At 49.7% G+C, this 22,703-nt stretch overlaps 3 protein-coding genes across 10 annotated transcripts in view; all 3 read left to right on the top strand.

Annotated features, from left to right (window-relative positions):
* Positions 1-1,686: 1,686 nt before the first annotated feature.
* Positions 1,687-2,723, top strand: LOC107319226 (metallothionein-1). Its single transcript, XM_032447116.2, has 3 exons — positions 1,687-1,758; positions 1,917-1,982; positions 2,483-2,723. Exons 1-3 carry the CDS (start codon positions 1,728-1,730, stop codon positions 2,575-2,577), a joined length of 192 nt encoding a protein of 63 aa, XP_032303007.1. The 5' UTR covers positions 1,687-1,727; the 3' UTR covers positions 2,578-2,723.
* Positions 2,724-4,538: 1,815 nt separating this feature from the next.
* On the top strand, positions 4,539-6,061 carry LOC146760519 (metallothionein). The gene is made up of 3 exons (XM_085551655.1): positions 4,539-4,638; positions 4,716-4,781; positions 5,819-6,061. Exons 1-3 carry the CDS (start codon positions 4,608-4,610, stop codon positions 5,911-5,913), a joined length of 192 nt encoding a protein of 63 aa, XP_085407781.1. The 5' UTR covers positions 4,539-4,607; the 3' UTR covers positions 5,914-6,061.
* A 1,100-nt stretch (positions 6,062-7,161) lies between these two features.
* NUP93 (nucleoporin 93) overlaps positions 7,162-22,703 on the top strand; it is a 55,549-nt gene continuing 40,007 nt past the window's right edge. Inside the window, exons 1-5 of one of the 8 annotated variants that reach the window (XM_085551660.1) lie at positions 7,162-7,220; positions 8,363-8,506; positions 9,036-9,302; positions 10,968-11,181; positions 11,720-11,837. In XM_085551660.1, coding sequence (XP_085407786.1) covers positions 11,003-11,181; positions 11,720-11,837 — 297 coding nt within the window. In that variant the 5' untranslated portion in view covers positions 7,162-7,220; positions 8,363-8,506; positions 9,036-9,302; positions 10,968-11,002. Of the gene's footprint in view, positions 7,221-8,362; positions 8,507-9,035; positions 10,214-10,967; positions 11,182-11,719; positions 11,838-22,703 lie in introns of those variants that run through there. The other 7 variants (XM_015873836.3, XM_015873835.3, XM_085551661.1 and 4 more) reach the window with 7 other exon arrangements.

A 22,703-nucleotide genomic window follows, 5' to 3' on the forward strand; every position in this document is an offset into this window, starting at 1 on the left:
TCCCCTCCCTCATGCAAAACAGAGATGGGGCTCATGGCCAAGCTGGGATCAGACAGGAGGAAACTGAGTCACACGCTGGCTCCCACCTCCGCACTCCTCAAGGAGATGCCACCAGCTCACTGAGCCTCCCAGTGACATCCCTGCACAGCAGGTGGGTGCTGACAGCCCTGGCACTTGGGGTGACGCAGGTGATGAGTGCCAGCCATGCACGTGTCCCTGGGCATGGCTGTGATCTCCCAAGTGATTGTGATCACCCTGCAGGACACAAGGCCTGACTGCAGTGACACTCAGCAGTGTGACACTCGTGTGACAGCTGCAGAGCATTGCCTGGGGCTACTCCAGCACTGCTCCCCCAAGAGCTGCTCAGGGCAGAGCTGGGGCTGCACCCAAGCATCCCACACAGGCAGCCTTGGTACGTGAGTCCCAACTTTGTGCTGTGGGTGGGCACCTCACTGTCTCATCACATGAGACATGGGGATGAGCATCCGCCCAGCCTTGGTGCACAGCTGGGATGAAGAGCAAACCCATGGGCTCTGCCTCCCATGAGCTTTATGCACGTTTCCCACCAGTGCCTGGCTCAGCTACTGGCACCTTTCCCTGCTGGGTCACCCAACCAGCTCCCAACGTGCCCAGACAGATGGGTGGTAAAACACTCCTGGCCTTGTAGTTTGGCTGGATTAACATGGCCTCCAATGCAGCAGCAAGGTTCCGCAGCCAAGAGCTGAGCCTAGTTAAAACCCCAAAGCACAGCAGGTTCCCAGCATGGCCACTGAGGGCTGTGGGACGAGCTCATCCTCAGCCCTGTGGATCACACGTGTGAGCTCAAAGTGTGGGCGATGCTGGGTGCTGGTGCTGTGTGTGCTGGTCTCAGGGACGTGCATTAGGAGTGTTCTAGGAAATGGGATGCTTGGAGGGGAAGCACCAGGGCCTGGAGCAGCTCTAGGGGCTTCAGGGAATGGGGGCAAAAAGAGGCTGCAGGCAGCACAGGGAATCCGTGGTGTGTGTGGGAGGATGCTGCGTGGCTGGCACAGCCTTCTGGCCACGAGGCAGTACCTCCCTGCACGCCGAATTGCTTTTGTTTCACAAAGAAAACAGCGCACAGACATCATCCCTCGGCACGTCCCGCCCCGCGTCCCCGCGGCTCTTTCGAGTGGGCGAGCGGAGCTGCCGGCAAAGTTGGCCAAACCGACGGCAGAGCCGCGGCTCCCCGCCGCCCTCGTCCCTCCTCCTCCCTGCTAATTGTGTGCGGAAATTAATCGGAGCAGGGAGGGAGGGGGCATGACGGCGGGCTGCCGGAGGGCTGCGGGCTCCGGCCGGGCCGGTTGGGTCCGTCGGTGCGGCCGCTGGCAGTGAGGGCGGTGGGGACTTGGGGCGCCGTGCCGGGCTCACGTCCTGCCCCGACGCCCCGCGGTTGTAGCACAGGAGATTCAGGACGGGGGCGGGACGGCGGTGCGATGAGCTGCCCGTTCTCTGCAAGCAGCCGATACGTCCATCCGTCCATCCGTCCATCCGTCCCGGGGCGGCGGTGACCCAACGCGCCGTCACGCAGCGGGGAGGGGAGCGGTGAATCAGCAGCGCCCGGGGCGGCAGCGGGCAGAGCCGTGCGCAGGATGCGAGCGGGGGGCGGAGGTTTTGCACTCCTCTCTGCCGCCCTGGATAAATAGCGGCTGCGGCGGCACGGGCGGAGTGAAACTCCATCCCCAGCAGTGACGTCCCGCGGCCGCAGCATGGACTCCCAGGACTGCCCTTGTGCCACCGGTAAGCACTGCCGGGGCTGCAGCATCCCTGCGGGGCTGCCGGCGTGACGGGGCGGGCTGCGGGCTGCTGCTGCGGCGGGGACACCTGGGATGGGGATGCTCAGGGTGGGGGAGCTCGGCCCTTTTCCCCTGTTTATCTTCACGTTCTCTGTCTTCCAGGCGGCACCTGCACGTGCGGGGACAACTGCAAGTGTAAAAACTGCAAGTGCACATCGTGCAAAAAAGGTAAGGCAGCCCCATCCCCCTCCGAGCTCAGAAACACTCGGTGTGTTTTTCTTTCCGCTCCACGTCTCCACTCACATCACATCAAATCAGGCTCAGGAGTCCATTTCTCCGATATCACTTTGCTCATCCTCTTCTTTTTCTTCTTTCTTGGTTCTCAGAGGATGGGAGGGTGACTCTTCCCATATGTGATAAGCATAACCTCAAATCCACATACTCCCAAGGCTCAGCACTCGGTGATGCCATGCAGGGAGAAACCAGAATTGGGACGCACTCTGCTTGCCCTCTGTCTGTTCCAGACACACCAAGGGTTGGCAAGAGGGTGCTGGGGGGTCTGCGTGGGTAATGGTGCCTGGGAGAGGTATACCCAAGGAGGGAGGAGACACTGCCAAACGAAGCTGGGGGTGATGCCCAGCCATCACTGTCAATGCAGGGAGGGGGGTGATGGGAACCTCGCACCACAGAGCATCCCCTCACCTCCAAAATGTCTCTTTTCCCCCCAGGCTGCTGCTCCTGCTGCCCTGCAGGATGCGCCAAGTGTGCACAGGGCTGTGTCTGCAAAGGGCCCCCGTCTGCCAAGTGCAGCTGCTGCAAGTAGCAGCCCCCACCTCCCTCCCCCTCCACTGCGGTGACTGGGGGCAGTGAGGAAAACTAACCTTATTGTATGTGTATTTTTAATATGTGTGTTCAGATATTGTCAGTGTTTGCCATGTGGTGTGCCTCAATAAAGCTCTGTGTATATAATTGCGCCTCTGGTCTCTGGAGTTGGGGGTCACTGAGTTTGGGGGGCCGTGGCACAGTGCTGGGGGAACACCCAGTGCTGGCACCCATCACAGGGCTGGCTGTGCTCCTTCCTTCCAGCCCCCCCAGCTCTCCTGCTTTAACACTTTCCCTTCACAAGGTAATTCTCGAGGACTTTTTTCCCTGCCCAATTGATACCCAAGGGCAAATCCCAGGCTCTCTCCACCAGAAATCCTCAGGGCTAATGAGCAGCTCGTTATTATGAGCGTTTGTCAACAGCATGGTAATAAAGGCCGTGCCCATTTCCAGCGGTAACGTTCAGGCAGCAGGTGGGGCACCAGAGAACCAGTTTGTTTTCCTCCTGGCAGCGGGGTGGGACTGGCAGAGCCGCCAGCCTGCAGGGGATGGGGTGGCTGCGGCTGCATTGGGGTGCAATGGTCCATCCTGGGCATGACATCCTGCTGAGGGCACTTCATCTCATCATAGGAATCGCAGCCTGTCATGGTCATTGCACCTTGACACAGACATCATAGCTGATGGCAGGCGTCATGCCCAGAATGGGATGTAATGCCTGTAATAGGTTGGGAAACCTGCAGTGGGGGTGCAGTGTCTATAAAGGGATCACAGAATGGGCTGGGTTGGAAGGGACCTCAGGGATCATGAAGCTCCAACTCCCCCCCCCCCCACAGGCAGGGCCACCAACCTCCACATTTAATACCAGCCCAGGCTGCCCAGAGCCCCATCCAACCTGGCCTTGAACACCTCCAGGGATGGACAGGGCACCCACAGCCTCTCTGGGCAGCTGTTCCAGCACCTCACCACTCTCATAGTAAAGAACTTCCCCCTGACATCCCACCTGAATCCTCCCTTTCTCAACTTCAAACCATTTTCCCTTGTCCTGCTGTTGTCTACCCTTTTGAAGAGTTGATTCCCCTCCTGTCTGTAGGGTCCTGGCAGGCTGCAATGAGGTCACCCCGCACCCTTCTCTTCCCCAGGCTGAACAAGCCCAGCTCCCTCAGCTTGTCGTAGTAGGGGAGGTGCTGCAGCCCGCAGTGGGGTGCGATGCCCAGAACAGGATGTGGTGCCCATAATAACCCGCGGGATGCTCACAATGTCATACTATACCACTACAGTGGTATATTAACATAGTATAGTAACATCCTATACCACTACAGTGGGATACTATACAGTCACGCAGCCACGCGTCTCCCTGCTGTCAGCACGGCCCCACGCGGTGCGCACCGCCCGGCAGCGCGGCCCGGGGCGGGGGCTGGGGGCGGCAGCGGTGTCGCAATGACCCCCCGGGTCACATTCCCGCAACCGAGCGCACAGCGCGTGGCCGGGAAATCCCCCCCCCCCCCGGCCCCAGATTCGCCCTTTCGGCTGCAAAAGAGGGAGGGGGATGTGGGGAGGGCAGGCGGCACGTGGGGCCGTGCTGTGCTTTGGCAAAGTGCCGTGTTCTGGGGGGGGGGGAAGGAAGGAAAGGGGGGAGTGAGGGCAAAAGTCCCTAAGTCCGTGGGCACCCATGGCCACCCCACAGCTGTACCCCCTGCTTTGGGGTGACCCCAACAGCCAGGGCTGCCCCGCGGTGAGCGGGGGCTCCCCCAGGCTGGGGGGGGGGGGGGGGGGCACGGCCGTGACCTCTGTGAGCACGGCACGGCGCTGCTCCGCCCCGCTGAGCACGGCACGGCTCGGCACGGCCCCCAGCACGGCTCAGCACGGCACGGCGCTCAGCACGGCACGGATCGGCACCGCCCCGCACAGCGCTGCGCCCCGCACCACCACGGCACTATAAATATAGGGCGGGCAGCGGGGATCGGGACTGCTGCGAGCCCACCCGAGACGAGCCTGTGAGCTGAGCTGAGCCGAACCGAACCGAACCGAACCATGGACCCTCAGGACTGCACTTGTGCTGCTGGTAAGTGGACTCAACAGGACTCGGTCTGGCTCGGTTCAGCCCGGCTCGTGTCGCTGACGGCTTCTTTCCTGTCCCAGGTGACTCCTGCTCCTGTGCTGGGTCGTGCAAGTGCAAGAACTGCCGCTGCCGGAGCTGCCGCAAGAGTGAGTTGGGGGCTGTGCGGGTCCCTGACCCAGGGGTGCTTTGGGGGTCCCTGTCCCGTGGTCCTCCATCCTTCCCCTATTGGCCTCTCATGGAGACTTTCCTCCCTCCTTCTCGTGGGAAACACCCTTCCCCTGGCTCCTGTTGCACCCCCTCCACTTGCTCCTGTAGGAACCCCTCTGGACACCTGCTCACCACTTCTGATGTGCTCCTATAGGACCCCCTATGGACAGCCCCCCACATCCACTTGTTCCTGTAGAACCCCCTCCTTGCTCTCCACTTGCTCCTTTAGGAACCCCAGTGCATACCCCCTCCTGGCCCCTGACTTACTCTGGTAGGACACCCCTATGGACACCCCCCTGTCCCCATCTTACTCCAGTTGCACCCCCTATGGACATTATCCCACCGCCCTATCCCCACCTCCCAACTTGCTCCTGTAGGTCCTCCTATGGACAGCTCCCCAGCCTCCACTTGCTCCCTATGGACACCCTCTCCCTGCACCCCACTTGCTCCCAGTAGACACTCCCTCCCTGCCTCTGACTTAATGTGGTCTGACCCCCCATGTACAACTGCCCACAACTTGCTCCTTTCAGACCTCCTATGGATAGCCCCCCCCCCCCCCGACTCGCTCCTGTAGGACTCCTATGTATGCTTTCCTGGCCCTGACTTGCTCTGTAGGTTCTGTTATGGAATGCCCCCATCTCCCCTGTCCACTTGCTCTTGTAGGACCCCCAATGGACACAACCCCCCCCCACTCTCCCTGGAGGTGTCTATCCTGTGGAACTCCTCCCTGTACACCATAGAGCCCCCAGGATGATTCCTACCTTCTTCCTGGAAGCCCCCCCACTTCTCCCCTATGGAGAAAGAAGGGGAGAATCTCCAACACGCAGGATCCCTATGAACCCTCCCCACCCCATTGGAACCACATCCCTGCTCCGTGGGGATCCCCATTTCCACGATGTCCCCTGATCCTTCCCCATATACTACTACATCTCCAACCCCATCCTTCCCACCCCTAACTCTCCTTTCTCCCCCTCAGGCTGCTGCTCCTGCTGCCCCGCTGGCTGCAACAACTGTGCCAAGGGCTGTGTCTGCAAGGAACCAGCCAGCAGCAAGTGCAGCTGCTGCCACTGAGCAGCCCGCCTCGCCTGTAAATAGCTGCCATGCTTCGGGGACAGGGTGGGGGGTGATGGGGGCCACAAACACAAAACAAAGCTTATTTTTACATGTTTTGTACCTTCTGTGCTGATGGAGGAAATAAATGAGTTTGGCTGAGCCCTGATGCTGCTTGTGACACGTGTGTGGGAGCACTGGTGCTGGGGGCTGCGCCAACCCCCTGTGGGCTGTGGTTTGAGGGGACAGAGTGGTGTCGTGCAGTTGGGGTGCTCTGTTTCACAGCCCCTGGTGAGTGGGGGGCTCAGGGTGCCACATGGGGCAGGTGTGAGCACAGCCCGGCCGGCTCCTGCCCTGGGGGGGCAGACAAGGTGGGGGGTGGGGGCGTGGGAAGGCGCCTGGCTGCTCTTTTCCTTCCGAATACACCTGCCAAGCGAAAGTTGGCCCTACCTGTGCTGCAGGGCACAGCCTGCCCACACATGTCTGTGTGCTGTGTGCTCTGCTCCTGGCCATGCTGCCTCGTCCCATGCTCTGCGGGTGGGGACAGCTCGTGCCCTCCAATGGGGCTGGGAGCCGTGTGGGGTGGGTGGCCCTGAGTCCCCGGGCCCCTCGCTGGGGTGGTGCTGGAGATGGGAAAGGGGCTGCCCCGCTCAGTGTGTATTTGCCTTGTAAATCAGGGCCTGGGCTCCTTCCCAGCCGTGCCCCGGGTTGGAGCAGCCCCCAGGACGAGCTCTGGGGGCCGTGCCTTCAAACATGAGCGCTGTGGGAAGGTGTGAGGGCAATGTCTGCTGAGGGGAGCTGGGCTGAGGGGGGTGTGCGGCCCGGGGTCCCTGCAGGGTGGGTTTTTTAATTGAAATCAAGTTTTTCTTTATGTGAGTGAGTGAGCCTCACATCCTACATGGCACAATGGACACAAGTGGGGAATGGGGAACAGATGGCTGTGGGGGTTCAGGGCAGCGAACAGCCGTACTGATGGCAGTCTGCAGGCGTTCCGCTTTTCGTTTATAGTGTTTTCATCTCTGACCCCCGGCCCCGCGCGGCCGTCGGGCCGTTCCTCATTGGGAAGAGGCGGCGGGCAGCCTCGAACCCGCGTCTCCCGGCTCACCGCCCCCATAACCACGCGCAGCCCGCGCCGCCTCCCAGCGCCTCAATCACTTCTTGTCGCGAGACGAGCTGGAGGGGCGGGACTCAGCTCGACAACCAATGGAAATGCGTAGCGTCAGGAAGCGCGCCGGCTCGACCAATGGGCTGGCGGGGAAGGGGGAGAGCGTGGCCAATGGTGGCGCGCGGCGCGGGCGTGCAGGCGCGGCGGCCGGAGCGGCGGGCAGGTGAGTGAGGGGCGGTGGGCGCGGCGGGGATCGCGGTGCGGGCGGCCTCCGTCCTCCGTCCTCACATCGTTCTGCTCCCCGGCTCCTGAGCTCGGCGCTCCCTGCCCTGGGCGGGCGCTGAGGCGCGGGGCCTCCTGTGAGCGGGTGCCCTCGGGCCGAGGCAATGTCTGCCAGCTGTGCGGGCCGCTGCCGGGGGTCCGGGCCGGGCTTTGTGAGGGCTGGAGGCGGGGGGAGATGCACGGGGTGATGGCGGGTGGGGCCGACATGAGGGGACCGAAAGGATGGACTGACTGGGAATGGCTCCATCAGCTCGTGTGGTTCCTGCTTGTTCCTGCGGTGCTGATAGCAAAGGAAAGATTGTGGGGAGAGGATCCGAGCTACAACATAAGGAGCGTGAGGGGAGTGAGCAGGGCAGGCGGCACGGCAGTGCAGTAAGACCTCAGAAACAGCTGGTTTTATTCAGTTTGTGCTGTAAAAGCTCTATGAGACCAGAGCTTGGGAGCCGCGATCAAAGGGTTGGTAACTTGCACACCTGCCTGCAGCTGAAGAACAAAGCATACAGGACTGGGAAATATAGGGATGGCAGCTGATTTAATTTGTGGGTGGTGGAATGAACACTGAGTTGAGGAGTTCGTTGCTGTGTGCTCTGTTCAGGACTTTCCTACATCCAGGGCACTGTACCAGCTGGAGCACCACATGCAGCTTGGAGCCCTTACGTGTTTGGTTTTAGTGTGGCTTGTGCTTTTAGCTTAAACCAGGAGGTGGTGTGGCTCCCTTTGCTAGGTTTGATTAAAAGTCGTGTAGCAGAGGGCAATTTGTGGACAACATGTAATAGATGTGTGGTTTGCAATCGGTCCTTTTCCCTTATAGAAGTTGAAAATGAGTCAGGGACAGACCTTGGGAGCGGGAGCAGGTGACCTGTGTGTGCTGCTGGTGGGGCTCAGTTGTCTGTACCATTCCTGCCCTACGTGTGCTCTGTTTAACAAGCTCATTGACAGTTCCTGCATTCTTAGAAAGGAGCTTAATATCAGTGTCTAATATCACGGAAGTGGCATTTTTCATTCATTCAAGATATACATGTATGTATTTTGCCGCCTGCTCTTTGCTTTCATACTCAGTCACTTACTCTCTTCCTTCCAAAGGGAGCGGATGCTGACTTGTCACATGGGTCTCTGGAGCACTCTGAGAGGGTAACGCTGGATTTCTTCCTCTTTGTTTTGTCTTGGGAAGAATCTTTTTGCCCCTGGTTGGATTGTACTCTTTATCAGCTCTTCTGATTGCAGTGGGTGAGGCTTCCCTCTGAATTTTTAGTCAGTCTCTTTAAATAAATTAATTATAATTAGGTGGCACAAAGACTGTCAGTGTATGAAGTACAGCAGACACTTGCTTACACATGGGAGCTCTTCAGCTTGAAGTCTTTATGAAGCTCATATGGTGAAATGTTCAGCATGGCCGTATTTGGAGTAGGACAGCACTCTTCATCTGCTAGCACTGCAGGGCCTGGCTTTCCACGACCAGCCGGCATTTTTGGTCAGTCTGAACAGAATTAGAAACCTGTCATCATTTCTGATTTCATTTTGGCTGAAATCCAGCCAGCTTGTAGAGTTTGTAACATCTACATGCGGTTTTAAATGTTGGGAAAACATTAAATGGGGCTTTTATTGGACAAGCAATAGCAGACTAATGCAGCAGCTTCTATTGATAAGTCATCAAAGTCATTTTACAGAAGGGCTTTTTCAGCCCTGGCTTCTAGCCCTGGGTCGATCCAGTTTCACCGAAGTTAGTTTAATTTCTGGTGTATTTTCTCTCCCTTAGGTGTAAGTTGTTGCACATTCTGCAGCCAGACACAACAGTCTGCTGTCATTTGCTCGTCCCTGTGGCAGCAGTTTTCCATCTTGCACAGCGGCATTTGGAGTCAGACTGCAGCCTCCTGAATGCAGTAAATTCTGACAGCATGGAGACTAAGTAGTTCATGCTGTTACCCGGTCTGGATGTTTGAAGTCTGTCCCTTGGAACACGCTGCTGTTTGAGCTCTAGAGAAAGGTTTGAGCTCTCATTCCCAGTGTTTGGTTATAATCAAAGGTAGTTGGAGTTGCTTCAAATTAACAAGTTTATTCTATATTTGCTGAATTCAGTCTCTGTTTTCCAGAGTCATTACGGTTGTCCTACCTTGGCAGATTTGTGGGACAGCCTGTATATGGAATTGACTTGGGATCCGTGCTTGACAATTGCAGTCTGTGGAGCTATTTGTAGTCCCCTGACTCTCTGTGCTTTTGGTTTTAGAGCTCTGAGAAGTCAGTGCCTTCTCACACTCTTGGCTTTTCATCTTGTTCTTAATGAGAAGAGGAAGCAGACTGATTTGAATCAAATCAAGCTGAAGTCTGTGCTGCTCCTGCACTCACTGCTTCCTGCTTTCTAACGGTACAGGAGCGTGGCTGTTGTGGTCAGCCTCTGCCAGTGCAGGCAGCTTCTGCTGGGGCACACTGAGGTATCACAAGTAAACACTGGAAAGATGCTCTGTACTGCATTGCAGAGCATGGAACTGCTGCTTTCCACCACGCCCCTCTCTCCTCCCAGCCATCTCAGTGGCATGCTAGTCTGTTCAAACAAATCCAGACCCTGCTGTCTCTCCTGAACAATAGGTCAGTGCACATGGGGTTGCTACGTCCCCCAGCAGCTCCTGGTTTTCCAGAGGTGGATGAGGGATGGATGTGGAATTCTCTGTGCCTGGATGGAGGCTGTGGAGCTCATCCTGACACCCAGCGATCTCCATGTGTGATGGGCAGGGGTCAGGTCCTGTCCCTGATTGCATGTGTCCGAGTGAATCACCACGTAGTGCTTAGAAGTCACTTCTTGTCCAGGCACAGAACAGTGCTCTTGCCTCTTGAAGTTGTACTTAGGGACGGTGGAATACCAGGAATATGAAATAGTACTGTTAAAATTGCTTTAGTGTAGTTCAAAGGGGAAACCAAGAGATACTTTTGAATTTACAGGTGAGTTCTGGTTTGTAAACATGCACCGTTTTCTTTTAGATTCAAGGGCTCACTTGAACCGGTTCCTCTTGATTTTATTTTTAAGTTAAAGAGCCAGAGTTGGTGCTTGGGACCTAGTTGGGGCATGTGTATCCCCATATGTGTATATGTACCACAAATCTTCTTTTATTTTATATAAAAGTATATCATAGAATTATAGAATCACAAAATTGGAAAGGACATATAAGATCATCTAGTCCAACCGTCCTCCCTTTAGCATATCTACATAACACCACTAAACCATATCTCCTAGCTCCTTATATGTACGTATATATAAAAATAGATGTATATGCAAATGCTTTATAGCTGAATTAACACAAAAACTTTCACATGGATTTCTTCACTTCCTGTTCTTCCCCTTTTGAACTGTCACATAGTCACATGGTACCTGCATTGCTTTTTTGACAGACCATAGATCTGCATTCAGAATGTCATCCTGCTAGGCAAAGTGCTCTGAGAGCACCTGAAAGTATCTCCTTGATGTTTAGGTGTTTCTACCCATCCTCCCCAAGGGGACTTAGGAATGGTGGAATATCAGGAATACAAAACTATACTGTTTAAATGCTTTGTTATAGTTGATGCTGCCTGGGGAGGACTGATGGAACAGTGTTCTATTCTAGAGGAGCAGCTCTTGCTGGTCTCTCTGAGTGCTTGTAGGTGTAGAAGCTGTTTATAGCTGAAGAATTTTCTCAATTTTTTTTATTTTTCTCTGAAGGCTTCTGAGCATCGTGGATAAAGACTGCAGCAGAAATGGACACTGAAGGCTTTGAAGAGCTTCTCCAGCAGGCAGAACAGCTTGCAGCTGAGACTGAGGGCATCTCTGAGCTCCCTCATGTGGAACGCAGCCTGCCGGAGATCCAGCAGGTTGGGGAGCGCCTGCGTTCCTGCACCCTGACCCGCACGTCCCAGGAGACTGCAGATGTTAAGGCGTAAGTACTGAGCACCGGCGCTGGAGATGGAATGCAGAGGGTACAGGCTGTCTGTAGGTTTGGTTTCTAATGTGTGGGGAGCCTTGCCAGGAGAATGTACCCAGGAGAAACAGAATTTCTGCAAAGCTGTTTTCTTGCCCACTCCTTCTTGCTTACAAAAGGAAAAAAAAAGAATAGTAACAGAAGGTTTTAACTGAGAAGCTACCATTCCCGGCTACCAAAGCCAAAAAGTGCAGTACTTTGTTCTGGCTGCTGCTGAAGACAATTAGCAACATGCTATAGAATTTTTCTATCAGGCAGGATTTGGCAGATGTGCAGTACTGCAGTGGAACAGCAGGAAGTGTTTGATGAGGCTGAGGTTGTTAGATACACACATATAGTTCAGGGTTTGGTTTTGCACATCTTTCATAGTAACTGGAAATTTTGTACGTGACTAGCTGCTGATCTAAATATCAGCAGCACGCTGGGGTTACAGTTCTTACTAGTAGCCCTTTCTGTTCTGTGCTGATCTCATATACGTACAATTTCTTCCTTACAGGTCTGTTCTTCTTGGGTCCAGAGGGCTTGATATATCTCATACCTCTCAGCGGTTAGAGAGTCTAAGTGCAGCCACTACATTTGAGCCTCTTGAACCTGTGAAGGACACTGACATCCAGGTAGGTGCAATTCTGATGAGGAAATCAGACTCCCCTTGTAACTGCTATTCCTTTGCTGTGATTCAAAGCACTTCTGAGGCTCCTGTGGAATTAGTTTTGCTCTGAGGGTACTGTGGAAATAGTCTTGCCTTGAGTTCAGTCCACTGGATACAGGTAGTACAGAGGAGGAACGCTTCTTTCAGTGAAGAAAAAAGTTAGCTGTTAGAAGCACCACTGAGCAGCAACTCTGCAGAACCATTTTGAATTCCAGACTTTCATTGAAGTCAGTAGAAACAAGGCACTTACAGCCTTTGCAGAGGCTTAAGTAAGCTACAAGTGATTTGCTGAGGAGAGCATGGTGAGGTTCTCTGCTTCAGGTGATTGTATGGGCTCACGTAACACACATGAGTGTGAAACGTTTTGTCCCTGCTTATTTTGGCAGCTAACAGCTGTGAGATTTCCTTTCTGCTGCTTTCCATCATCCTTTCCTTTGCCTGGGGATGTTTGCAGTCACATCTCGAGCTGTCTGGCTGATGTTGACAATGGTTTGTTGTCTGGAAATACTTGCTTAGAATTTGGACAAGTCTCTGTACTTGTCTATAAGTTCTGATACACGGTTGTCGACAGCAGGATTTGTCCTTCCTGAGTGGTTTTTGGTAACTTCCTGTCAGTGACGTACAAGGGCCTTTGTGCTGTACGTTACCCTTCGTTTAGTTCTGTCAGCCAGGTAGGTCTTAAAGTTATTTGATGCTTTTGATAGTACAAAAGCTTCCTATGTCACTTTTTCTTGTGGTTATTCTGGGATAAGTTTTCATTCTCCTTAACTAATTGCTTTCCTCAGGCTCCTTTGGATTCACTGTGTTTATTTGGGGTCAGATACAACTGTCTCTGTGCTGCGTGGAACACTTTTTCTGTAGTTTCTTCCAATGGAGAGCAGTGTGCAGGGTGATACAAGGAGGGGGTCTGCTCCAGGGTTTGACTGTTCCTCTGCTGTTACTCAGTATTTACACAGACATACTGTCAGGTTTTAGTTCTGGGGGTTGAGAGGTTAGTGTCTGCAGCTGGCACTAACTCTACCACTTCTAGTTTTTTAATCAACAAAAATAAGCTTCGCTCACAGTTTATATCATAGATTGAACTGCTTTATCTTTGTTGTATTTTATGTTTTCTCGATGCTCAACGTTTATACTTGCAGGCTGGTATGGTTTGCAGCAAGTCTCTTCAGCTTTAAATCCTGTCAGAAGCTTGCTTATATCACCTCTAGACCCATCAGTGCTTAAGCTGCTGGTGGATGTGTATGTCCCTCAAGCTCAAATTTGTGCAATTATTGTTATCCCTTCATAGGTACTTCACAGCATCATTTCGTTCTGAGGCTGAAACTTCTTTTTTCAGGTAAAACCTGAAGCTGCAAATGCACTCTTCCTTCCTGTAAAGCTACAGTGTGACTGTGCTGGTATTTGTGTGTAGGCTTTGCTGGTAACTGCACTTGAGCAACGGTTACAAGTATTAAATATGTATTGTATGAATTTTACGTTGCTACTGACTGAAATTCTATCAAAGCTCCTGGAGCATGAAAATGCTCTTTGGACTTCCTGCCACGCTCTCCCACGTCATGGTAATTGCATCCATGGTAATAGCAGAGAAAGAAGAACTTGCTGATTTCCCTGACAGTCTGCTTGAGCTTCTCCATCGTTCTTGCTGAAAGTATTTACTTACTGACTCTGTTCCTTCTCATATTGCCGTCTATTCTAGCAGCCCGTATGTGGGCAGCATTGAGAGATTTGCTGGAATATCAGCACTGCAGAAGGAGAATTCCAGGAAATACCTTGCTGCTTCTTGAGAGAGTAAGATACAGCATGAAAGTCAGAGAGGAGCATACTAGGGCATGATGTTCCTCGACACTGATGATGTGAGGCATCCAGAAAGCATTAAGATTATCGAGGACTGCACCTTAATAGATGCCTCAGTTTTAACAGAAAAGAGGGACTTTCTGTACAGAACCTCTTTTAAACCATACTCCATAGTGCTGACTAAAAGGAAGTGCACCAAATTGCAGCTCAATTAATTATCTGAATTATTTATCAGTTGTAAAATGTAAATTGCCTGTACATAAAAGGGTTGTGAGTCCAGGAAATGTCTCCCACTAGAGCAGTAGGCCAGGAAGATTATGAAAGAGATTCTATATGTGCCACTGAATTAGAGGGATTTGTATTTTTCCTCTCTCAAAGGCTGTTTTTAAACCGTATGCAGCACAACAAACACTTCTCATAGCAAAGCCATTGCATCGCCTCAAGTTCATGAAGACCCAGTTTTTTTGTCTGTAAGTTCTTGTTTGACAAAATCTTCTCCAAGCTGAAAATACTGTTCAAGTGATTATTGATGGTCCTGATGCAGTACTTAATAGAACAGTGCTTAACAGATATGTGGACGTTTCTCCTTCTTTTGTTTCTATTTGTGTAAGAGTGGATGATGTGAGCTGATGTTTATGAAGATGAGGTGTATGGGTATATGTATGTATGTAAACATGATACTGATCTTCTCCATTCCGTAGAGGTGAAGTATGATGTCTTGTACTGACAGCAGTTGTAGCAGACCTCTCTAACGCTGGGAATGGCAGCAAGAGGAGGAATCATTATCAGCGCATGGAGAAGCTGCACAGTTGTAAAGCACAGGACATGGCTTGTGCTTTTTTTTGATCTGTGGATCTTGGAGTGTGAGTACTGTTTAGGGTACATGGTAGGGTTAGCTGCAGAGCCAGGACCTGATGCATTCTCCGAAGGTGTTTTGGCAGATTCCATTCTGTGTCATGCTGTTCTGTGCACTCTGTATGTGGTGGTTTGGGGATAGATTTGTCCTCTTGTGTAAGATTTTGAATGCCTTAAGTCCAAAGTCATGGTGGCGATTTTAAGAAATGGCATTGCTCTATTAAGGCTTGGTCTGGCAGCTCCTTGAAATGGATCCTAGAAATAGACACAGCTCTCCTTGCTTATGCTGTTTTACCTGCTTAGAAAGCCCAAGGGAAATGATGCTGGCCTTCAGTGAGGCTGCTTCCCCCTGTATAACAATTTCACCTGGAGCTTCTGAGCCAGGAACAACTGAAATTAAAGGCTGCATACCAAGGTTTCTTCTTGTTTTCTGGGCATGGATGTTTATTGTCTGAGTAGCTCTTTAGAGGTCCAGGTACAGAAATAAGAGCTTTCTTCTAAGTGAGGGCAGGAGGTTAAACTCAAGTCCTTCCAGGCAGCTCCTGATGCAGACTGAAATAATCGGTGATTTAGTTGCAGGTTTTGTACCAGAAGCAGCTCTGGCTTTTTGTTCTGATGTTATTTCCGAGGTGTGATGAGGTCCTGAGATGCACACTTCAGCTGTGTGTGTTCTGCCTGCATGTGTGCGTGCTGTTCTCCCTTTGAGAATACTGAACTCTGACATCAGGTGCTGGAAGGATGCGTTACTCGGCCACCCAGCCTGCACTGCTATTTTATATTGTCATTTGTGGTATGTTTTGTGGTATCCACTAGATCATACCTAAGCCTGCGGTAATTTATTAGAGTGTAACTAAAATCAGAGATTATAAATGGAAATGCTGACACAACCTTAGAGGGGAAACCTCAAGTTCACCCTCCATTGTTTGCATCAGCTTAGCCTGAAAATGCATTTTTCCTTTTGCAGATTTTGTCCTTTCCCATTTGCCAAACATTGATTTCTACCCCCCAAGTCCTTCAGTTCTAATGGAGCTTGAAATTAAGGTGGCTTTATTTTTCTGTCGCCTCCTTGTTCAAACTAATCAATGATGCCAGTGCATCATGGGGGCCTTTTAACCATTGCAGAGCCAGGGCACTGAGCACAAGTGGATCATCTTCTACCCTGTTTGATTGTTTGAGGGTCAGTTGCTGGCTGCTGATGGTTTTTTGTGCGTTGCTGCATTTCTAATGCAGAACTTCATCTGTGGTCGTAGTTGTGGATTCCTCAAAAGCTGTAGAAGTGCTTTATGCTCCCAAAGAAGTTCTCCATCCACACACTTCCAAGTCACTTTTTTTTCCTTCCCATTAGAGGTGTGTGCTAGGATCAAGGCCCACTAACCTTTGGGTATTTCTTGTTGATCTCATCTGGAATTAGACCTTAATGTATGCATTTAGGGATGTGAATCGTGAATATAAATATCCTGGTAATTAAATGTGTCCAGAGACAGTTTAAACACAATTGAAGAAAGCAGTGGTGTGGAATGAGTGTTTTGACGTGCAGCGAATGGAGCACTGTGCTAAGAGACCTGGATCTAAGCAATATAAATCACTGCAAAGAAGGGAGAAGTGTTGAACCCATCAGAGTGAGATGAGGAATCTTCTGCAACACGTAATGGTTGTATGTAAAGCTCTGCAGGAGGACAGCCTGCCTGTGGGTCGGTGGAGTGCTGAGGTGAGCAGAGCCTTTTGCAGCAGGCAGTCTTGGTGGGGCTACCAGGGGTTGGGTGGCTCATCTGCCACCTCCTTGACCCCAGGGCTGCTCCAGGTGAGCAGGTTGGCCCTGATGCTCCGAGCTGATGGGAGAGTGACCTGCGAGATGCTGAGTTGTGTCCAGTCCATAGCATCAAAGAGTGCAGGTGCAGGGTTCTCTGGTTTGTAGCTGGCTGGTAAAAGAACACATGGTAGGCAGCTCCTCTACCACTGAAAGGTGAGTAAATAATACTGTATAAAAAGAGGGGGGAGGAAAAGCCCCAGACATTGGTATTCGTTTATGTTTTTCTGAGAGCTTTTTGCGTATCATTTTTCCCTTCGTGTGCTCAGTTTACACCTAAACAGCGATTTCTTCTGCTTCTCATCACTGGTTTAATAGCACAAATCAGCGTTGCAGTTTTAAATTACCCTGGCTTTATTAACCTTAAAGCACGGGTGAGGAGCACCACAGCACAGTCAAGGGGTATAATACTTTCTGGCATTTCTCTCCAGTATTTGATGAGTTACCCAGATCATCCTCACTCAGTAGACAGTGCTGTTGAACTATTTGTGTTTTGGTGTTCGCTTGGTTGTGTGCCAACTGGAGCCTTTATGTAAGGATCTTCCAGTTCAGTGTTATTCTGATTGTGAATTCCAAGGGTTAGGAATGGGGGAGAGACGTGACCTGCCTCCCTTCCTCTTCCTGTATGGATAAGAAGAGGGTGAGAGAATATGAGAGGGGCATTTCCAAATGTTCTACTAATGCAAGGTCATGAGCTGGAGGAATTGAGGACTCTTGTTCTAGTAGCTATGTCTATTTATCTATTTAAATTCTGCTCTGTTCTGGCACATTTTATATTTCCTGTCTGTTTAATCCAGATATGTTCTTTGCATCTCAAATAAGTACGACTGTTGACTTTTAATAAACACCTTTGAAGTATCAGTCATAAACATCTTAAAATGGAGACCAGATTTTGAGTCATAACACTTGGCTTCTTCCACCCCCCAACCCCCCACCCCCTTTTTTTTTTTTTCCCTTCTGACACTGATATTCATCAAAGAGCAGAGCTATGCAGCAAAATTGTTCCAATCCCTAATTGAATGCAAAGCTGTACTCCTGTGGAAGGGCAAATATACCTCTTGCTTTGGAGATTGCAGCTCCCAGCTCACGCTGTTTGTCTCAGTCCTGCTGGATCCTTGCAGGTGAAGCCTGATCATCTGAGTGGGAATTTCCCAAGGCACCAAGGTGGAGCAGTGTTACTATTACAGGTTGTACTGTGTGATCAGTAATAATGTTCAGGTTCAGTGTTGCACCGTACCATGAGGATGGAACTTCTGGCTGCACAGTAGCTCTTCAGGTCACTTTGTGAATACTGAGATATTGTTTTGACTGCTCACCTAGACAGTATGTACTCAGCATGTGCAGACTAACTACAGGAATTAATGCCCTTGTGCTACTGGAAATATTTCATAGAGTAGTCTCTGTAGTGATACAAACAGTAGTGAAGACACAGTGCTGGGAGATGAATTCCATCAGCCTGTCCATCTATCTCCATGTATCACTCAGTAGAGCAGTGACTGAGGCTAAAGAGTTGTAGCTTTTGCAAAGCACCACTCCATTTTCTTTTGTAAAGTATTGATATTCCCATCAATTTTGAAGTCCACACGTAGACTTTAAGGTGCTGGGAATCCTCTCCTGTAGTTATGGCTCTGAAATGAATTCCAGCACAGCCCTGCAGGTCTGCTCATAGGGCATCTGGCTATAAGCAGAAATACGCCTGATTCAGCTTTGTTACCTTTAAGAAAAGAAGTGAAAAGGAACAATAAGTTGGCACAGCTTTGTCTCAGCACTGGGACTTCTCGCAGCTTCCAGTCCTGGTGTTGCAGTGAGTCAATGGACTTCAGCTGTAATTGAAGAGGTCTGAGTTTGAAAAATGGAGATTTAGCTTTAAGCCAGGTGTGGCTCTTTCCTTCTGGAAGGGGAACTTTCTTTAAGTGCAGTCAAAAAAGAATTCTCATCTTCAGCAAACTTCTCTGATCTGGGGGGGTGGTTTGGAGCTGGCCTGTACAAAAAGGTGCTTTTCTTTTCTCTTGAACTGCATGGTTTGTTTGCTGCTATCTTTGTTTCTTTACCATTACCTTAAATACTCTTCTTAACTGTTCCTTGTAGTGCTGAGAGCTGAAGGAAGCACAGAAAAGTTGGTAGTGTGAGCAGGCCACAGCAACTCATTGAACTCCTGAGGTCACAAACAGCAGCAGACCATAGGCACTTTATCCAGCAAGCCTGTTCATCAAATTAAATTATTCATTAATATTCATTAAATTAGCACGTTGCCTGATTCTTTTTGACAGCAGTGCAGGTCTCTGGGTCATCCTGTTAAAGCACCAATTTATACTTAGTGTCAAATTGCTTCCATGTCCTTATGAGCAGCACAGGGTAGGCTGGAGGAGAAGCACTGCCTGATGTTCATGGGGTTTTCCAGTTGCTTTATTAGCTTTGCTGTTCACTAAGGGTTAGACCTTGGTTGGATCCCAGAACCACTGAAGTATAATTCTTTCCACAATTGTATTATTAAGCACAGTCCTAAATATCGTCAATATCCATATATATACTGAGTCAGTTTTTTAATCCCATTATGTTTTTGGCCTTGCTGTCTTCCTGTGGCACTTAGTTCCACAATTTAATTACAGATTGTGTTAAAATTTATTTCCTCTTACTTGTTTTGAGCTTGGCACAGCTTGACTTTCAGCAGACATCCTTTCCTCGTTGTTTGGAGCTGTGTGAGCTGGAGTTCTAGATCTACCTTTTCTACAGCTTCTACTTCAGGTTTATGGTGCAACTTTTCTTATGTGGTCCCTTTCTAATGTCACCCATCCCATCATATGGCAGGGTGCACGGGCCAGTTCCTCGGGTCTGTTCTGCCATTCCTTTAGACACTGGCTGTCCAGCTTGCCCTGCTCTTGCTAAAGCTGTTGTGTTGTTTGGCTTCCCAGTCATCGAACTGAGCAGAGCTTGGAGGCAGTGGCTGAAGCTGCACTGTGTGAGGGGTTTGCTTCTGATTGCAGGTAAGTGGGAGCGTGCAGGTGAGGACAGTGCATGGTATGGTGATAAACCCTCTGTGTCTGCAAGTCAGCAGGATTCTTCATGTCAAATTCTGATGTGTGAGAGAAGGAACTTGAGAAGTGGGGGAGGGAATAAGGAAAAGGCATTTCAGACACATGAGTGGGAGCCTGCGTGTGTATCTGCAGATCCTTTCAGCAGTAATTGATTTTGCCTGCTATGGTTACCATATAGTATCTATGATGAAACATTGATTCTTTCTATCCTCCACTGCCCTGAGGCTGGTAACAGAAAATGGCGTGTTTAAATTAGCTTACTGTCAGTTAAGCAGATACAAATACATAAAGGCTGTAATGAACCTGAAATTAGTACTTATGCAAGTCGCAAGGCCTGCCACCATCCTGACTGAAAGGGAGCATCCCCATCCTGATGCTGTTTGTGGTTTGTTTTGTACCCTTAGAAGATGCTTTGTTTCCTACCTTTTGTAATATCCTCTGGGTTTTTTGTTCTGAGGAAAGGCTTCATGTCTTTGTGAGATTTTGTTTTTAATGAACTTATGATTTAGTGAATTATGAAAATAAGTCCTCAAAAAGAATGCAGCCTGTGGCTTAATGCTGCTGGAGCTGGGGGAACTGGGAAGGGGTTGTCCTCAGTTATTGCCTACAATCTCTGGCTAAGTCCCACAGCTGGCAGAAGTGGCCTTTTGCAGAGCATCATTGGGAAGAAAAAGAGTCAGAAGTGATCCTTACCATTGATATCAACAGCTTCATTTTGTGTAGAAATAATGGCCTTTTGCAGCAGAGTGCTGTAACTGATCTCTTTCCAGCAGTAAAACCGGCATCAGGGGATTGAAACTGCAGTCTGCCTTAAAGGGCAGGGTTTAGCTGTTTGTCTCTATAGATCCATCTTCTCCTGGTTATGTTGTTAGATTGTTGCTCACAACCTTTCTTTCTCAAACCCTTCTGCATTCCTTGCCCCTTGAGAAATGCCTCGAACAGTTTCTTTCTGAGATGAAGTCCTAACTTCCAGTCAGTATATTATGTATTGGCAATGCATCCTGGCAGTGAGAGCTGCTTGAAACCACATTCTGAAGGGAAGGTGGGAAGCAGAATTCAGAGGGTCACTGGGAGCATGATGTGTGTTGGAAATACCTAAATGAATCCAGAGGAGGTTCATCTTGCAGCCTGGTGGTGTTTCTAAACCACAGATCTTATGCAGGCCTCCTCTTGCCTTTAGCATCCCAGGGAGCTGTGTACCTCTGCTGGGAAATGCAAACGGTGATGATGTATTTGTATTCTGATTAACTGACTTTAACCTGCTGAACATGCAGATTACTGTACGTGGCAGGAGGATTGTAATCTGCTTGTATGTGCTGCTGAAGAGCGTTGATGGCTATGCAGGCTTTGCTTTCACCTCGCTGAGGCCCTGTCACTGGTGTCAAAGGTAATTGATTGCTTGATTCCATCTTTTATTCTGACTGAAGTTCCCAAAGTGATAAATTGAAAACCATCATGGTGAGGATCGTGTACCTATCTGCCTTGTAGAAAATGCATGCAGTAGACGGTGAAATTGAATTGCTGTCACGTGTGACCAGAGAAAAGGGCTTTTTGTTTCTTTCACAATTTATTTTTCAGCAAGTGTTGCAGTTTGTTTTTATGAGCTGCATATGTAGTTACTGCACTTCCTTGAGAAGCTGAGTGTGTGAATTCATGGAGCCATTCTTGAGCAGGTGAGGTAAGCTCCTGAGTTTACTATCAACTCCCAAGCTTATTTATCTACTCCACTCCTATTTTTCTGTCTCAGAACAGCCAGCATTTATAGCACCAGATCTTTGGCCTTGCTGCAAAGTATCGAATAGTTAACTTAAACTTAGTTTACAGCTTCTAGAGTAATTCAGATTTGTACCATATCACCATCAGCTCTTCTCTTCAAAACATCTGTACAAAAGCAGTGCTTTTTGGTATACATCTGGTTTGGAGCACAATTGCACTGGCAGGCCCGGGATTATAGATGCATGGAGAAATGAAGGCTGAAATAGGAGCAGATTCTGTAAATCAGATTTGAATGTACCTTTGGGAGGTACAGGACTGGAATACCCAGCAGAGCTGCAGTTCAGTGGGTTGAATTGCAGCAGTGGACAGGCAGGGCATTAACTATGCATGTCTGCATTGCTTCTACCTCCGTTGACAGCAACTTATCTCTTATTGAATGTTATATTCGGAAAGTAGGGTGGTGGGCAGGGAAGTACACATTGTGACTACTTAAAGAAATAATGTTGCCTTAAAGTCTCAAACCATAACTTATATTAATGGCTATCCCTGTATTTCCAATATCAAGCTGAGATAATTAAGAGATTCAGTTGCATATGGCAAATCAGAACGCTTTTGTCATGACGCTTTGACCTTCATTTGTATTCACGCCTAAGCAACTGCCGTGTTCTCCATGCTTTGGAATCATCTAATGACGAAAGGTATTGTACATTATTTTATATTGGACATTAATTGGAGCCCAAATGTTTGACTTCTGAAGCTGGAGGTTCTAAGATAACTATTAAAATAAAGTGTGATCTGGAGGTATGCTTTAGTTCAGGGAATTTAGAACAAGGCTGTTGTGGGGAGCCAAGGATGTGGCGTTTCAGCACTTCATGCTTATCCATTTATTCTTTCACTGAACTTTCACTGAAGGCAGCATGTTCAGAACAAACGTAAACTGCTGTCAGGTGATTCTGTGATTCCAGGTGCTCTGGACAAGCAGGAAATGTGTTTTTTTCAGACATTCCTCAGGACAGAAAAATGAAGGGAATGAGAGTTATCAATTTTGAAAGCAAGAAATACGTTCCAAGAGCATTTTGGAGCAGGAGTGTCATGTTAAATTTCTATGTGGTTGTCTTAGTGCACTGATTCGAGTATTGAATGCCATCTGACCCTTGAATTCCTGGATTCTTGCCTGACTGGCACCCCACAGCAGGTATATTTACTTTAAAAGAGCCTTCTGCAGCAGCTGGTTTTAGCACAGGGACTCAGGAAAGCTAGATCCATTTTTTTTATTTTTTATTTTTTTTGTTGCTATTTTCATGCTTGACATTGAGTTAAAAAAAATGCTTTCTTATGCATCAGCTTCCTCACCCGGGAAGTAAAGAGGCTGCATTTGCCATTGGCCCTCATGAGGTTGGAAGAGTCTGTAACAAAAGCTTATATAGATGCTTTCCTTCTTATTATTTCCTCAGACCTCTATGTTGATTGTGCTCCTGCTCAGCATTTGACTGGGTGTTGTTTTCCCTCCCTCCAACACCAGACCATGGGGTGGGTGAGGGTGTTCAGCAGCAGTTTTCTGGCTCAGCACTGTTAAGAAGGGAAGCAGCAGAGCCCTTGTTGCCCCTGTGCTCCAGTAACTGTC

This window comes from Coturnix japonica, chromosome 6, assembly GCF_054131305.1.
Source record: "Coturnix japonica strain WE chromosome 6, WE-NBRP24, whole genome shotgun sequence".
NCBI lineage: Eukaryota > Metazoa > Chordata > Aves > Galliformes > Phasianidae > Coturnix > Coturnix japonica.